Source organism: Castor canadensis, chromosome 5 (genome assembly GCF_047511655.1).
Source record: "Castor canadensis chromosome 5, mCasCan1.hap1v2, whole genome shotgun sequence".
NCBI classification, from domain to species: domain Eukaryota; kingdom Metazoa; phylum Chordata; class Mammalia; order Rodentia; family Castoridae; genus Castor; species Castor canadensis.
The window spans coordinates 117229251-117247669 of record NC_133390.1 but is presented as its reverse complement, the minus strand read 5'-3'; the positions used below and the strand labels follow the sequence as shown (position 1 = coordinate 117247669).

Below are 18419 nucleotides of genomic sequence, written 5' to 3'. Positions count from 1 at the left end.
ATGAGTAAACACTTAACTTTGTTCACTCTGGTGCAACTGCAGCATGGCGGCTTATGGGGGCGGTAGGGGGCGCTGTGGAGTGGCGGCTCGAGAAGGGTGTAGCCTCAGCACAGACTCCACACCCACTCACAGAGTTGGTGTACTGTGTCTGCTCCACTGCCAGGCGTCACTTGCCTCACAAGCCAGCAGACTGAGAAGGTGGGGAAGGTGATCAACTTTGGGCGGTGGCCCTCCAGACACAGTGCAGCACAGCAGAAGCAAGGCTTGGGCCACCCAGGATGGCCCCTCCTCCTATCCATTGTGCATTCTCCTGTCCAAGGCAGTGCACAGGGCGGTGGGGGTCAGGTGTGCAGTGCATCTGGCTGCGTGCAGCGGGGGTCAGGCTAGCAGTGCGTAAGGTCGGGGTCAGGTCCCAGACCCCAGGGGAAGCACAGCCATGGGCCACCTTGAAGCACCATGCATAGTGAGCTGGAGGTCCTGGTGCAGAAGCCACAGAGCTCCACCTTGAAACTCATGAACTCTGTGCTTCTGGGCATGATCAGGTGGAAGGCTTCACCCCGCGCCTTGGTGCCCTTGGCTGGTGACATGGGGACAGTGACTCACATCTTCTCCTCCTGCCCTGAAACTGCTGCCACTTCTTGCCGACATGGTCTGAGTCTCAATGCACCCTGGCGAGGCTCCCCCTGCATTGCTGTCCTGGAGAGCAGCTCTGCGACCAGGGCCACTGTTTGTGCCTCTAGATGCTGTTTTGAGACCAGGTTTGTCACTGTGTTGCCCAGTGCTCCAAATACAGTACGATGATTTGGGTGGTTTTGATTAAAAGTAGAAACTGAGACCAACTGATACAGCATTGTTCAAAATGGTATTTATAATTCTATTTTTTAACAGCTTTTTGATATACTGAGCAAATTGACAGACAAAAAGCTTGATCTGGATTTGAGGTCATCAAATGTTCACTTAATCAAAAAATTCATACTGTATCTGCCTGAGTCACTGGGTCAGGTGCTGTTGGAAAGTCAATAATTTGAAGTCATCTCTTTCAATTGACATAATTGTGCTGTTCCAGTTCCTCTGGGTTATTAATGAATACATTAGAAGCCAGTCAATCAAATAGTAGTATTTGAAGAATGTATCCTTTGAGGCGGTTATGTTTTCATTTCTCCAAACGTTGTTAGAATTCTTTTGGAATTTCCTTGAGTGCACATGATCATTGTTTTGAATATCCTCAGTTTTGTTTCCTAATGAGTTAGTTTACAAAGTAATGAATTTGAAATTCAAAATTAAGTGTGTCTGCAAGTATTAAGAATACAAGCTTTTTGTCTGTCAATTTGCTCAGTATATCAAAAAGCTGTCAAAAAAAAGAATTATAAATACCATTTTGAACAATGCTGTATCACTGGGCCTCAGGAACAGTCACTTTTACCTGCCAATCTTTTTTTCTGCTTTGTAACAAAGCACAACCCAGGTAAATATAATCTTCATTGTCAGGGCTCTCAGACATTTTTATGCTGTGAAGCCCATCAACTGTTCCATTTTTTGTGTTAGCATCTACATATTTTTAAAGTGCAGGCTCTTTTTTGTGAAAAAAGAAAAGAAAATCTGAAAACCAGTGTTACAAAGCACTGTATAATCACATTGTTTATTCACATCTAGATTTCTCTTGCGTACTTGCATCAGACTGCATTCTTTTACTGTTCAAAGTGCTTTTCTTCCAGGACCATTCCTCTTGCCAAATTATATCACTAATCACTCCCACAACTATTTTGATTCATGGCTTTAAAATATTACTTCTTTGGTCAGAGATGTAGCTCAGTTGTAGAACACTTGCCCAGTATGTGCAAAGGTCCTGTGTTTAATCCTCAGCACAGAGGGGGAAAAAGTATGTGAGTGTATATATATATTCTTTATTATAATTTTTATTCTTTTCCAAGTTTGCTAAAATAATTACATATTACTCATAGAGAAGAAAAGTATTTCATCTTTTGTAATATCTTTGTCTGAAATCTCCTTTCTAGCTACAGGAGTTTTTTTTTATGACCCTGAAGTTTTACATCTGGCTAGCCTTACTCTATTTCTTTTTGTAGTGGTAATGAAATTTGAACTCAGGGCCTCATGCATGACAGTCAGGCACTCTAACTGCTTGAGCCACTCCACCAGCCTATACTATGTACATTCAGCACCCATCTCTTCCTTTCAAGTAATTAAGGTCTCTAAATTCCATCACTCCGTCTCTATAAATAATTCAAAATACCCCTGCAGTGAGCTGCTTAAGACCCTCTGGGCTGTCTCTCCCTCTCCTAAGAGTAATTTCAGTAGAAAAATCAGAAACCACTTCCAAAAATGGTTTCTGCTCTAAGATTGTAATTCTTGTCCAACCAAAGTTCCTAATATCTAGTTATCCAGTTGCAAGGTTAAATTAGTTTCCTCTTATCTGTCAGAGCACCATAGACATTTGTCAATAAAACTTACTCTTTAAGACCAGATATCTTCCTTCTGGAGAAAACTTCAGTGGCTGAACATTTATTGACTATAGGCAATGAAAGTGCATTACAGTGAGGCAGCTTTCATGTGAGTGAGCAACAAATTGTAAGATTAATTAAAATCTGGATTTAATGGCACATATGTATAATGTCAGCATTTGGGCAGCTGAGGTAGGAGCCAGCCTGGGCTACTTAGCAAGATCATGTCTCAAAAAACCAAAAATAAGCTGGTGCATGGTTCAAGTGGTAGAGCACTTGCCTAGCCTGCATGAAGCCCTAGATTCAATTCCCAATATTAAAAGAATAAATAAAGTTGTGTTAAAAATCAAAAAATGCCATACCCCTAACTTGACTAGGAATGTTCTTAAGGACACTGTGTTGTTAATATTTACCTTAGGCAACTTTTAAGAGTATTGAAGCTGGAATGTGGCTTCAGAGTTAGAGAGCTTCTCTAGCAGACACAAAGTCCGAATTCACACCCTAGTGCCACAAAAAAAGTATTGAGCAAATGTGATGTGCAAAAGATGTCTTCATTTACAAGTACACCATGACAATGAACTTGCAGAATCTTAAATCTACATTTGACAACCAAGTTCCTATGTATAATACAGTGAGCTTCAAAACTTCTAGACTGAAATAATGCTCACCCTTTTCTATCCTCTCAGAGCTTGGTAGTCCTTGTCTTCCTGGAGGAACTTCTCACATTGAAGGTAGTCAGCATAGTTAGAAATGACAGTTCTGGTTTTAAATGTCCAAGCTGACTTCTCAAGTCTTCAGAAGAATTCATCCCACAGAATATGATCTGCAGATTTTCTGAAATGATTCCGTAAAAAGCAAATATTAGAAACACTTATTCCAACTATTAACAATTATTTCAGATAATACACAATTTTCCTCAAAACATTCTCATTTTGTTCCTCATAATCTCTTCATGTTAAACCTCAGAATTTTCTGAAAACCAATGTGACCTACACCATAATTTCTACTTTCAACCCAAACCACCCAAATCATAGTACTGTATTTGTAGCCCTGGGCAACACAGTGACAAACCTGGTCTCAAAACAGCATCTACAGGCACACACAGTGGCCCTGGTCACAGAGCTGCTCTCCAGAACAGCAATGCAGCGGGAGCCTAGCCAGAGCGTATTGAGCCTCAGACCACCTCCGGGGGAAGAGGCAGTGGCTTCAGGGCAGGAGGAGAAGGTGTGACTCGCTGTCCCCATGTCACCAGCCAAGGGCACCAAGGCGCGAGGCAACGCCTTCCACCTGTTCCTGCCCAGCAGCACAGAGTTCAGGAGCTTCAAGTCGGAGTTCTGAGGCTTCCTCTGCACCAAGACCACCAGCTCTCTGCGCATGCTCCTGCAAGGTTGTCCATGGCTGTTCTTCCTCTGTGGTCTAGGGCTGGACCCCACTGACGCCCACCCTGTGTCCAAGGCACTGCACGCCTGATCCCCGCCGCCCAAAGCACCGCCTGCTGAACTCCACCACCTGCAACCCGAGGCAGGGCACGCTGACCCCAGAACCCCGACATTACGCACACCTGTCCCCCACTGCCCGCAACTCGATGCACTGCACGCTGGCCTCCAAAACCCGACACACCGCACGCCCGACCCCCGCCGCCCACAGCCCGGCACCACACGCCCGACCCCCTTCGCCCGCATCCCGACGAACCTCCCGCCTGACCCCCGCCGCAAGATGCACCACATGCTCGGCCCCCGCGGCCCGCAACTGGATGCACTGCACACTGACCCCCAAAACCCGACACACTGCATTACTGACCCCCACCGCCCACAGCCCAATGCACCGCCCACAATCTGAAGCACCACACGCCTGAACTCCGCCGCCTGAGGCACAGCACGCCTGACCCCGCTGCCCGATGCACCACTCGCCTGACCCTGTCAACCATAACCCGATGCACTGCACACCTGACCCCCGCCGCAAGCATCCTGACGCACCTCCGGCTTGACCCACGCCGCCGGCAGCCCGACCACCTCCCGCCTGACCCCCGCCGCCCGACGCACCGCACGCCTGACCTCGCCGCCTGCAGCCCTACCTCCAGCCTGACCCCCGCAGCCAGCTGCACCTCCCGCCTGAACCATGCCACAAGCATCCCGCCTGACCCCCGCTGCACGCATCCGGAAGCACCTCCCACCAAACTCCAGCTGCGCACATCCTGAAGCACCTCCCACCAGATCCCCTTCGCTCGCATCCCGACACACCTCCCTCCTAACTCCCGCTGCGCACAGCCAGGGCACCGCCTGACACCAGATGCCCGCAGCCAGACGCACCTCTAGCCTGATCCTCGCCACCAGCATCCCGACGCACCTCTCGCCTGACCCACTCCACCTGCAGCCCGACCACCTCCCACCTGACCCCCGCCGCCCAAAGCACTGTACGCTTGATCCAGCCGCCCAATGCACCACTCGCCTAACCCCGCCGCTCACAACCAGACGCACCGTAGGCCATACCCCCGCCAACCGCAGCCCAACTTACCTGCAGCTTGACCCCGGCCGCCAGCATCCTGAAGCACTTCCTGCCTTACCCACACTGTGCACAGCCAGACCACCTCCTGCCTAACCCCCCTCCCCCAACCCCGTGGCCTGCATCCCAACGCACCTCCCACCTGATCCCAGCGCCCGCTGACCCCGACGCACCGCACGCCTGACCCCCGCCATGCGCAACACAACACGATGCACCTCCCGCCTGACCCCCGCCGCCTGCAGCCAGACCCACTGCCTGACAGCCCCCATGCCCGCAGCCCGACGCGCCTCCCTCCTGGCCCCGCGACCTGACTCAATGTCCTGCCTGACCCCCCACGGCTACTATCCCCCCCCATTCCCGCCCCATCCCCACCACCTGGGCCAGGAGGACGCTCCTCTGGTAGGAGGAGGGACCTACAGCACTGCCAAGTCCTGCTCCGGAGTGCCGCCGTCCCACGCTGATCACCTTCCCCACTTTCTGAGTCCGCCCGGCTTGTGGGGCAAGCGTTGCCTGGCTGTGGGGCCAACACAGCAAGCCAAGGCCTGCCAGTGGGCGTGGAATCCGTGCGGAGGCCCTGCCCTTCTCGAGCTTCTGGTGTAGGCGCCGCTCCAAGGCGACCCCTGCTGGCCCCCTGCCAGCAGCCATGCTGCGGTTGCTTTGCAGTGAACAAAGTTGAGTGTTTACTTATCTCACTCTCTAGTGCACTTTATCCCCCTGCCGGTGCTGGGATGCTGGCAGCAGCCTGATTCTCCAGGGCTGGGGCCGTGCTCACCCCGGTGCCTGGTACCGAGCATGCAGGGGGAGGAGAGCGTGGACCCTCAGCTGGCCCTGGCCCTGCACCATGGCCACTTCTCCAGGAACACGGGGTCTCATCCCTTGAAGACTCCACCTCATTGGACTGTCTGCAAGTCCTCCAAAGACGTCATCCTACTCCAAAGCAACCTGATTTCCTGCTTGTGCAATAAGCCACAGTATTTCTTGCTGTCCCATCCTGAGTAGATGGGATTATAGGAATGACTAACCAGAGCTGGCTCTTCTACTTTTAGGTGCCTCTTTGTGATAAACAAGCCTATTTCTCCTGTTACTAAATATTTAAAAAACGTGTGTGCTGCAAAAATATTATTTAATATTTTTAAATGAAATTGAAGGGTGGAATACTACAAATTCAACTAGCAGAAGAGAACTTTTTGCACAGGTAAGGTTTGACCTGCATGAATTTAATCTCTATTTCTTTATATTGTTAACCATTTTATATATTCACTTTATTTTTTTGAAATTATCAAGTAATGTGCTATTAGCAAGTTCACATATTGCAAATACAGCTGAATCCCCTCTCAATTCTGACTCTCTTTAACCCCAGACCTCATAGAAAAAGAATTCAGTGCATTTGCATGTGTGTACTTTAAGTTATTAAAATATGTTTATTTTCTCTTTGCACAACCTTCTATGGTCATGTAGACTTCCCCTCCTTTGTCATGACTGTTGTTGTGATTTCTGAAAATGGTTGTACCACAGTGCAGTTGGTCCTGTCCCTCTGATGACTGCTTCCAGCTTTTCATGATTGTAGATGATCCTTGAGGATGTCTCTTATAGATGCTCAAGTGTTTCCCCTGGGTTTGTGGCAAAAAGTGGAGTTACAGGATATTAAAGTTACATACATTTAAGTTTTAATAGATGCTTCTAAGTTGCTTATACTGATTTTAACTGTTAATGCAACTGTCATTCAAAGACATAAGGGGAGGATATCCATATGAGAGACATAACAATCATTATGCATGAGAATTTAGAACAAGACAGTATAAGAACTATTACAGCTTTTGTCGTTATTTTGTTCTTATTTTGTGGTTGGTACTCAGGGCCATGTGCTAACTAGGCAAGCATGCTACCACTTCACTTGAGCCACACCACTGGTCCTTTTGCTTTTATGTTGTTTTTGAGATGGGATCTTGCACTTATTCTCTCTCTCTCTCTCTCTCTCTCTCTCTCTCTCTTTCTCTCTCCCCACCACCCCATCTTTTGGGCTGGACTGGTCTCAGATGGAGATGATCCCAAGTATTTGGGATTATAGGATTGATCCACCATGCCTGACTTGTTTTTAGATATACAGTCTCACTAACTTTTGCTTGGGCTGACTTCAAATCACAAACCTTCCATCTATTTATCCACAGTAGCTGGGATTATAAGCATGTGCCACTGCATTAGAGCTTTTAAAATTCTCAAGTTAATTTATCAAGGAGAAACAATTACTTTGGAAACTTTAAAAGTGGGAAACATTTAGGAGTGTATAGATGAAAGGGTTAGGGATGTAGCTCAGTGGTAGAGTGCTTGCCCAGCATGCATGAGGTCCTGCATGTGATCCAGCACCACACAAAAATGAATATCCCAGTGGGGTTTATGGTCCATCTACCATGAAAGAGCCCTGAGATGGCTGCTGGAGCAGAGCACTTGTGTGGGAGCAAAAATAAGGAGAAAGGCCTCCTGCTTAATTCTGTGCTACTCGTTCACCTACAGTGCAGTGGGGGACTATAAATAAATTATAGATCTAGGGAATGTGTGGTGCAGCAGTCAAGTGATGTTCTAAAAGAATGTAATGATGAGTGGTAAAAAGATATCCAATTATACCCGTAGAGTTGTCTAAATTGTGATTTTGTTTTGTCTTTTTACAGGCTAGGGTTTGAACTAAGGACCTTGCACTTGCTAGGAGGCACTCTGTACTTGAACCACCCCACCCAGATTGCATTTTAAAATGTGTATGTTTATATACAAAATGAAGCAGAAGTACACAAATTATTAAAAATAGAATGTGGAATAAGGAACATATTGGGTTTTTTTTTTTTGCTGTTTGCATTTCTTTGTTTTCTAGTTATTTTTCAATGAAAATTTCTTGTGTGTCCAGAAAATAGGTCATGCTGTTAACAAAGTATTTTTGTTTTATTTTTGTTTTTACTATGATAGTGCTGACTTAGAGTCACCTGAAGAGAAATGCACAACTAACTACCCTGGGTGATTCTACTTCAAAGATTGGCAGGTACAATAAAATAGCATCCATGCATTTGGCAGATATGTATCCAAAATGAACTATAGGAATGTAGTATTTATTTTTCAAATTTTAAATAATACACCATTTATCATGTCCTAGCCTTAACTTGTTTCCTTGTATGTGTTGTCCTGTTCAGCACTAAGGTAAGCCCTAGACTGTTGAATAGAGTTGATTTGAATATTAAGTATAAATCTGACTTTGAGAGCCAAGTGTGAGAAATTGTCTTGTAATGAGTCCTAGCTACCAGCAACCTGAGAGATTTTTAATCTTTTGGAGACTCATGAGGGATTGTGCAGATCTTATTGTGGTAGCTTTCTTGGCTAGGCCTCTTGCAGGATACCCTGGATAACTCAATCCAGTGTTCCACCACCCAGGCTTAATCTGAGTCCTTCATGCTCTGGTCTCCCAGGGAGGTGGTGATGACAGAGGAAACCATGGTGTCAAACTGATTGATGGTGGTGTGGATGCTGGGTGCCCGGTATTTCTTGTACTTTATGTCCCACTGAGACCAGATGAAGTCCAGGCACTAGTAGGGCACCACCTTTTTGAGCAGCACTTCTGCTTAAATTACATGTGGATAGAGACTGGGATTGACCAGCTACAAACATGTGACACATGTTTGTCACACGTATGATTTTTACACAAACATGTACAATTAATCCAGCACTCAGTGGATGACCACGGTCACTGCAGGGTTCACTCACTGCTTCCTTTCCCTGAAGGTGCTGGTTCCTCAGAGGATTGGTCTCCAGAAGCAGTTTACACTTAGTACTGTCCCTTTCCCTAGAAGCACAGAAGAGACACAGGGGCCTTGAACACATGAGCCCCACCGCAGCCTTGTCACCAAGACAAGCCTTTCCTTGCAGCCTAGGACCAAGACATAGATGACCTTATTTGTCACCTCTGCCAGGATCTCAGAATCAAGGGTGAGTCATGAGATGGCTGCCCACACTCCTTTTATGAGTGGGACAAGGAGGATCCACACCAAGGTATTGGTAGACAGGTTAATGATGGGTGTTGGAATTCCAGGAAAGGAGGCTAAGTGTATGACTAGCAACTGGGTAGCTCTTTGAGAAGGAAAAGAGAAGTTGTGGTCACCTTAGGGAGACCCTGGGATTAGGATGAATGTGTGTGCATGTATTTTTGCCTTAGTGTGCATTTATGTGTGGTTATAATCATACATGTGCACGTGAACTTCTATGACAGCATTTGTACTTATCTGCATCTGTTTGCAAATGTGTAAGCATCTCTGTGTGCACATGAATTTGTGTTCATGTAAGCCATTGAGTGTCTGTATGTATTTGTCTCTGTGTGCACACTTTTGATTTTCTCTAGATAAAACCACGGAACTCAAGTCTATGTTAACTTGGGGTTCTCTGGTTTTGTTTAGAGTCCATGTATGGCTATCTAGCCCAGTCTGGATATGAACTTTGATACTCCCAGCCTCATCCTCCCTAGTTTTGAAATTATAGTTGTGCAACACCACATCCAATCTATATTCCATTCTTATTGCTTCCCTTCTTCTGAATTTCCCAACACTCATTTAGTGCATTACCTACCTGAATCAACTGCCTGATAGTGTCACAGGAAATACAGGTACTAGACATGATGAAAAACTGATGACTTCCTGGGAATTGAGTGCTAGGATGATCCCCAAGGGAGCAATCAGGAAGACTGGGAAGGTTCTGAGATCCCTAATGCTCTGTAAGAGTCACATACCTGGTTCAATTAATGTAGGTGCCATCTCTGACCCCAGCTCTGTGTCCTCAATATTAAAACAGTGATGGTACCCAGACCACTGGGGTGGGCTTTGTGAGTCAGACTATGTCAACCTATCCTATGACCTAGACTTGGGGGTGAAAGTGCAACATCCTACTAGACCTTGGGGAGGGCTTGTCTGAGGAAGTTTCAGTTGTGAGTACCACCAGAGAAGCCCTCACTTTCTGGATGATGGACCATAGAATGTTGAACCCTGATGACCAGATGCCCACATTCCAAACCAACTGTAGCCAGATCATTTCTCTGGATACCCTGTAGATAAAAGAACACTCTCTTGCTATCTCCCTCTGTGTTGAGGTTCTGGCTGCAAGAGAGCCCAGAAGTGGAGGCATAGACCATATCAAGAGACACTGGGTCAACCCTCAACCAAGATGCTTCTGGAAAATTTACCAAAGGACCTCAAAGAGGACACAGAGCAGGCACTGGTAGGTCACCTTAACCACTCTGATCCCCCACAGATAGCATCAGTGTGTATGTGTGTATATGTGTGTGTGTTTGTGTGTGTAATACTCATAGTATCACATTGTATTAATTTCTTTGCTCTTTCTAATAAATTCTCATACTACACACTATTTCACACTCATTGAGCATATCCACTCTTTAGGCATGCATAAGACTCCTTGAATCAAAATCTCTCTTTAACACTGTGGGAATGGATGGAATGCACCCAGGTGTCCTGTTGCTCAGTGACTTCTGGTCTTGTTCAATGTGGCTATTCAGTAGATAGAAGTTAAGAAATTCATTTGCTAGATAACAATTAGGATATCATCACTGTGTGTGTCTGTGTGTGTGTGTGTTTGATATCTCTTGTTCAACTTGCCATCACTGATTGGTAGAAGCTAGGTTAGTTCCTGAAGTCACTTTGAGTAACAGTCTTGTGTCACTCTGACTTTATATGTTCAGTTCCATAAATGAAAGGTGTAGTGTTTTGTCCGTGAGAGAATCTTTGTAGAAATGAATGTCCTTCCTGAGTGCTTCATGGTATTCCATAGTTTCTGGTATTCCTGAAAGCTGCTGTTCACTGGAGAGATGGTAACAATTTCACCTACTAGGGAATATTAATCATTCCTTGACTACACCCTGTGGGCTGGTGTATTTCTCAGATCAAAGTGAATTAATTTCTTTGTCAACATGAAGTGAATTCTTATGGTCACTTTGAAGCTCTTGGCTGACACTGTGTGCATTTGCATGTTTTGATGGAGTTAGGAACACAGAAGCCTGGAAACAAAACCCCCTGGTTCCCAGTGTACTATATTTTTCCTCACATAAGGGAATAACCTCCCACATGATGGGAGATGTAGTTCTGGGGGGAAAAAATGCCTCATCCAATGTAGGGGTAGTTTTCCTTTCTGATGGAACTGCAAAGGCTTTGAGGTGTTTTTGTACTAACCACCAGAAACACTCCTGACCTCCAAAATGTAGGTTCCAGATTGGGAGTTCTTTGGAACAGGACAGAAATGTCATCCCACTTGAACCTTGAACAAGCTGATGAGGGAATCTGGAGGAGAAAAGCTATCCTCAGATCAGATCTTGCCAGGAAACTGCCACACAAGTGGCTCGAGCTGGGAGGGGGCAGGGTCTAGAGGGACTGCTTATGCAGTGACCAATCAGAAAAGTCTTGGTGGTGATGTCACAGTGGGCTCACAGCCCCTGGAACTTGAAGAGTCCTGAGGAAGCTCCTGCCTGGCCTGTTGCTATGGCAGCCCAGCCAGCCAAGCAGGAAGAAGCTGGAGGAAGGTGCCTCTGTCTTGTGTGGAAGATTTCTCAGTTAAGTGGGGCCTAGGGAAATGGTGCAGGGACAGCAGGAGCACATGGGTGACATTAGCATGGCAGGATTGGGGCATTCCATTCTTTACCTGGTAGCCTAAGCTACCATACCCCACAGTGTGGAGTGTCCACAGGATTTTGTGACTTTGGGCCTGGAAATTACCGAGCAGAACAGGCCACCCTGGATCTCACTGTGGTATACAGGTGGCATTGATTTTAGGGACTCACCCTGAACATCCGATCTCACGGTGTGCTGCTAGCAGACTGGCAAGGAAGGAAGGAGGTTACTCAGAGGCCCAGGCACCTGTTGCTCTGACATCACCTCTTCTCTGGCCTGCAGGATACATTATACCATGGCAACAAATGTCTGAAGAAATTATCCAGGTTAACCAGTGTTTCCTGGTATTCATGAAGTTTTGGTGCTGTTGAAAGTTACTTTACTTAGATGAAAGCCCAGGAATTCACTTACACCAGAATACTTAATATTCATGGGACATAGCCATGCTATGGGAGTGTTTGTGTGTGTCAATGTGTGCACATGGGTGGTTGTAAAATATTTCCTGTATCAGTGTCCATTAGGTACTCTATTCCACATAATGTGAGTCAGCAATGCTTCCTGGAAGTCACTAACTGCAGGTTTGACTCAACCTTGCTATTGCAAATTTCAACCCTAACATACTGTCTGAGGAGGAAATATTCAGCATTCATTGAATATGCCCAGTGTATATCCGGGTATCCTGATACATGTGTCCATGTGCACATCATGATTGAAATCATTTCTATTCCAGTGATTGCTTCAGGCATAGATTCTGGTGCATTAGGATTTCCTTCCTCATTGGCATAGAGGTGGTAGTATGTCTTCTTTCCAAGAACATTGGTGGAAATGATTTCACTTCACGTGTTTTTCTGTTTGATGCTTTTTGAAGTGATGAGTTGAGGAAGAGTTCATGAACCCTGGCTCCCTTACCATGTATGTATCATTTAAGAATTTTTTATCAACACTCCACCAAATGCACTGGTAGCATTTTTGCAGAGGCCATAGATACTTTCTTCCATGGCAGGTATCAAGATGCCCCTAGGCTCCCAGTGCAAGCCCCTAAGGTTTGTGGAACAGTCTTGGATGCCCCCAGTAGTTAGCAGATGGGCCTGCCATCTACCATCTATTAGTTACCTATAGCTGTGTAAAAGATTTCTCCAACATTTAGCATAGTAAACAAAAAAATAATAATTTACCCATTTTCTGTGGGTCAGAAATTTGAGAACTGTGCAGTTGAGCAAAAGTGACCTAAAATATCAATAAAATATTAGAACCAAAACCAACCTTATATATCATTTAGACAAACCTTCTTATTTTATAGGGAAATCTATGCAGAGTTTGAATGTTTACCTGTGCTGGTGCCGCTATTGTCAGAAGTGTTTGGAGCATAGAGTTCTGTTCCTCATATCTGCTATTGGGTGATATCAGTGCTATAATGTTTGTGAGGAGGTATGAGGTCATCAGAACTAACATGCACAGTATCCACTTAGCATAATAAATCAAATGGGTGTGAGTTTGTAGGAAAACTGGCCAATTAAGTGTGGTTGCATAACTTGTGTCTCTGAAACTCATTGAAAAGAACACAATAATTTAAAAAGCTTTTTTACATTACTGAGTTTTAAAAAATAATTTTGGGGGTACATTGTGAAATTTACAAAAGTTCTTATACTATACCATAGTTGAATTCATCCCTCCATTATTCTCCTTTATCCTCCCTCCCTCTATTTCTGGAATAGTTTCAACAGGTCTCATTTTTTCCATTTTCATACATGAGTATATAGTATTTACACCTTATTCACCCTCAACACCATTTCCTTATATCCTCACCACCCCCACAAGTATTATCAACTCCCTAGACAGGACTTGTTTTCCCTTCCTGTTCTTCATTTTTGAAAACAAGCTATTTTTTTTTTGTTTTTGGTGTGGAGGGCAGAACTGGGGCTTGAGGTCAGGGACTATACCTTGAGCCAGTCCACCAGCCCTTTATTTGTGATAGGTGTTTTTGAGATAGGGTCTAACAAACTATTTGCCAAACCATGATCTTCCTTATCTCTTCCTCCTGAGTCACAGGGATTGCCGTCATGAGCCAATGGTGCCCAGCACATTTTTGTTTCATTCAAATAGCTATACAGGATGTTTCATTGTGACATTTCCATATATATGTATTATAACATGAATTGGTTCATTCCCTTTATTTTTTGCCTTTCTACTTTATTACCCTTCTTATGGTAATTTCAAAAGATTTAATAATTCTGCATTCTTGTACAAAAATTACAACCACCATATTGACCTCCTTATTATTTTCCTTTTACCCTCTCTCTCTCTCATAAATGAGCTCCCCGTAGTGAGACCTGTTGTTCATAATATTGCTTGAATGTGTATCAGGTCTCTAGTCCATGTGTGAGAGAAAACATGTGGCCTTTGGTTTTCTTAACCTAATTTCACTTAAGTTGATGTTCTCCAGTTCCATCCATTTACCTGCAAACAATAAAATTTCGTTCTTATTTAAGGCTAAATAAAATTCCATTGCATATAAATGCCACAATTTTTGATCCATTTATCAGTATTGAAGCATCTTGACTGTTTCCATATCTTAGCTGTTGTGAATAAAGCTGCAATAAACAAGGATGTACAGGAGGCTTTATTGTAACCTGACTTACATTCCTTCGGGTATATCCCTATGAATGATAATACTGAATCATATGGCAATTCTACTTTTAGTTTTGAGGAGCCTCCATACTGTTTTCCATACTGATTGTACTAATTTCCATTCCCACTAACTGCTTATGATGGTTCCTTTTTTTAAAATCCTTGAAAACATTAGTTGTTTGTATTCTTGATGATAGCCATTCTAACTGGAGTGAGGTGGAATCTTGGTATGGTTTTGATTTGCGTTTCCTTTATGACCAGTGATGGTGAGCATTTCTTTTGTAGTTTTTGGTCATTTGGACTTCTGCCTTTGAAAAAGCTCTGTTCAGTTCATTTGTGCATTTCTTCATTGGGTCATTGATTTTTTTGGAGTTTAGTTTTTGAATATATTCTCGATATTAATTCCTGTCAGATGTATAGCTGGCAAAGTTTTCCCCCATTCCGTGGGTGGCCTTTTCATTCTTGTGACTATTTCTTTTGTTGTTCAGAAGAATTTTAGTTCCATGTGGTCCCATTTGTCAATCCCTTCTCTTAGTTGCTGAGCCGTTTGAATTCTGTTTAGAAAGTCAGTGTCTATTCCTATTAGTTCCATGGTATCTTGCACTAGATTCAGAGTTTCAAGTATTATTATGGTCCTTAATCCATTTTAAGTTGATACTTGTACAGGGTGAAAGACATGAATCTAGTTTCAGTTTGTGCATGCAGACACCCAGTTTCCCAAGCAAAATTTTTTGAAGAGGCTGTCTCTTTTCCATCATATGGGTTGGGTGCCTTTGTCAAAAATCAGGTGGGCATTGCTGTGTTGGTTTATACCTATGTATTCTATTCTGATTCACTTAATCTGTACGTCTGTTTTTGTCCCAGGTACTAAGGATTTGAACTCAGGGCATCTTGCTTCCTAAGTAAGCACTTTACCACTTGTGCCATGCCCCTAGCCCATGTTGCTTTAGTTATTTTTCAGATAGGGTTCTTATGCTTTCCCTGGACAGCCGCTGAACATGATCCTCCTACCGTAGCTCTTATATGTTGCAATTACAGGTGTTGACCATCATGAACAAGTTGTTCTTTGAAATAGGGCCATCATAACTTTTTGCCCAGGCTGTCTTAGAATTATGATCTTCCCATCTCTACCTCTAAAGTAGCTTGGATTACAGGCATAAGCCATTGTGCATAACCCTAAAATAGGGCCTTTTTTAATGAAGAGAATGCACTCTATTACTGACTCCAAAGATAATCTTCTCATTATGACATTTGAGTGAAAACACTGAAATCTCAATTCAGGGTGCTTCATGAAGGGTATAGAAATTTTGCCAAGGTAATAGGGCCTTATTCTTTAAAGATCTTTTTCCTGTATTCTTAAGTTGTAGAGAAGAATGAGAACTGTAGACTTAATTTAAGTGGACTGTGATAGAAAAGGTGGAGCTGATACTAATGCAAGGGCTTGGAGGTTAGGGTGCTGTAAGGGGAGTAGTGATCTGTTAGTACCACAGGCAGGATTGAAATAGAGTAACAGTGTGTAGAAGTCAGCTTTCTAGGGACTGAACAGAATGTACAAACTACAGGCAGAGGGAAGGACACCACAATAAATCCCAGACTTCCAGTTAACAGGGTTATCTGCCTATTTCAATGGGTAAGAAGCCAAGATCTAACATGGACTCACACACACTCAAATTAGAGATAAGATACGCTTCTAGAACTTTTACTTCCTCTTTCCTTCCCCCACCCTTTCACCTTGGAAACTTTTCTATTAAGATAAATAATCCTTTAAAGTAAGTTTAGTTGCTTTCAGCATATTGTGAGAGCTTGACAGCATCCACCACAGTAAATTTTAAGATACTTTCCTCTGATCAAAACTGTCACCTATAGTTTCTCCTCTTTTCACAGAGCCCTAACCAACCACTAATTATTTTTTCTCTGATTATTTCAGTTTGGAAATTTGGCATAAATGGAACAACATAAAATGTGATCTCTGTTTCTAACTTCTTTCATTTAGCATGTTTTTAAGTTTCATCCAAGTTGTAGCATGTGTCAATACTTTTTTTGGCTGAATAATATCCCATCGTGTGGATATACCACATTTTTTGTTTTGGTATGTCTGGGGTTTGAACTACCTGGAGCACCAGGACAGCCTGTATCTGCACATCGCTGGTAGCCTGTCACCCCTACCCTGCCTGCAGCCCCAGACACCACACCCCTTTCCTAGATCCAGGCTCCCTGGAGCACCCTCCTTCTGGAGTTTCTAGCTGCCTTTGCTAGAGAGCTGTAACTTTATCTTTTGTGCACCTTCTTCTTCCTGATGGTGGGCCCAAGTGTCTCCTTTCTAAATAGCTGGCATCACAAGTGCAGTTCTGCCCTGCACATTTTCCTGACTTGTGCACACATGCTCCATTTTCCCTCATGTGCCTCTGAGCCAAAATCTGGTCACCCTCCATCCTCCACAGTTCATTCCCCAGGGTACAAAGCATGCCTGAAATCAAAGCTACCCTCTCTGTGGGTGGCCAAAGCCCCACTGCTCCATTGGATTGAATACCATATGTCCCAGGCCAGGCTTGGAGGTGGGAGTCCCCTGGCCCTGTCCTTCTTTCTTCCCCAGCACACACACTGTGCTGTCTGGATAATTCCTGGGGAATCTGTGGCCCCATCCCCACTCACCTGCTCCATGAAGGAAGGTGTCCCATTGTTGATATTTTCACCATCAGCATGCTGAATGCCTGGAGTTGTCACTTGTGAGAAATGCCAGCCAGATAGCCAGAGCAGGTAGAAAAGCAACCCAAGGTAGTGGATTCATTAGGGCTGGTTGTGCAGTTCTTGAAGTCCAATTAATCCAGTTAGGCAGCTGTTGGGTTTGCCAGGATTCATGCAGAAGTGTGAATTCTGTGGAATGATGTATGTGGAAATGCTTTGTCAACCTGTAGCTACCTGCCATGTAAAAGGAATTTGCAGTTTTCTGTGGATCATGTGAGATCGTGTTTTCTACCTCCAGCCTTTGATAAACCAGGAAGGCTGGAGTGGTGAGTATGTTAATTTAGGAAGGGGTTGTACAAGCATAGAAACTTAGTAGAAAATATACTCTGGGTTGATGGCAGTCTGAAAAGTAAGGCCCCTTTTAAAAGAAGGTAAGATTAGAAGGAAGAGAATTGAGGAAGGATGAGGACAAGGACAGGGTGGCCCTACATTCATGTCCCTGGATGGCACATACACAGGGTCCAAGGTACAGGGGTGGCATTGCAGGAGAGTTGAAGGAAGCTTGCTGAGGTGAGAATCTTGGTCCTTCCATGGATGGGTGGTGATAGGGGCTACATATTCCTTCTGCTTTCTGTTACTTCTTTCCTCTTAAAGAGATCTTTGTTTAATGACATTTAATTTAATACAAGTACTGTACTAATGTGCCATATAATACACATTCTGAATGTACACAGGAGTATGTAGAGATACATTGGTCTAGCAGCCACTAGGTGCATCCTTCCCTAGAGGCAGCTAATGTCAGTTTCTTCTGACTCTGCAGAAATGGGCTAGAAAGGCAAATATATATCTGTTCTAGGCCCAACACAGCAGGGCCTATATGTAGTATCGTTCATGTCTCTTTCATATGTGTCTGTATGTGCACATTTTAATCTTTAAAAGAAATGAGAGAAAAATCTTCATTTTAGTTGAAAACTGTATATGTGACATGTATAAATAAATACAGTTAATAATTTACTATAAGGATGGACTGAGTAGCTCAAGCTGTAAGAGCACCTGCCTAGCAAGCCAGAGTGACATCCTGAGATCAAGTCCCAGTGCTGCCAAAGAAACAATTACTGAAAATCCTATCTCTACTGAAAGTACTAAAAGTGAAAGGTCAACATTTCAGTTAATCCATATCTTTAATTTGAAACTCAAAGTATCCTAAAGGATGTAATTTAAAATGAGATGCCTTGTTTATTCTTGGTAAGAAGTAATTATACTTAAGCACTGGTGGCTCATTCTTGTAATCCTAGCTATTTCTAAGACTTAGACTGAGATGATAGAAGTTCAAGGCCAGCCAAGGCAAATAGTGCATGAGACCCTTTCTCCTCAATAAGCAGAGCAAAATGGACTGGAAGTGTATCTCTGGGTAGAGCACCTGCTTTGCAAGTGTGAATCCCACAGTTCAAATCCTAGTCCTACAGCACATCTTTTTTTTTTTTTGTATAGTACATCTTTT

General features: G+C 44.0%; 1 protein-coding gene across 25 annotated transcripts in view; it reads right to left on the bottom strand.

Annotated features, from left to right (window-relative positions):
- The window catches only part of LOC141423317 (uncharacterized), a 40607-nt gene extending 34862 nt beyond the window's left edge, over nt 1–5745 (bottom strand). For 14 of the 25 annotated variants that reach the window (XM_074073986.1, XM_074073983.1, XM_074073985.1 and 11 more), the window contains exons 1-2: nt 3531–4171; nt 3128–3293 (exon numbers count right to left, since the gene is read on the bottom strand). In XM_074073986.1, coding sequence (XP_073930087.1) covers nt 3254–3293; nt 3531–4141 — 651 coding nt within the window. In that variant the 5' untranslated portion in view covers nt 4142–4171 and the 3' untranslated portion in view covers nt 3128–3253. The other 11 variants (XM_074074004.1, XM_074073999.1, XM_074074003.1 and 8 more) reach the window with 11 other exon arrangements.
- Between the last annotated feature and the right edge of the window lie 12674 nt (nt 5746–18419).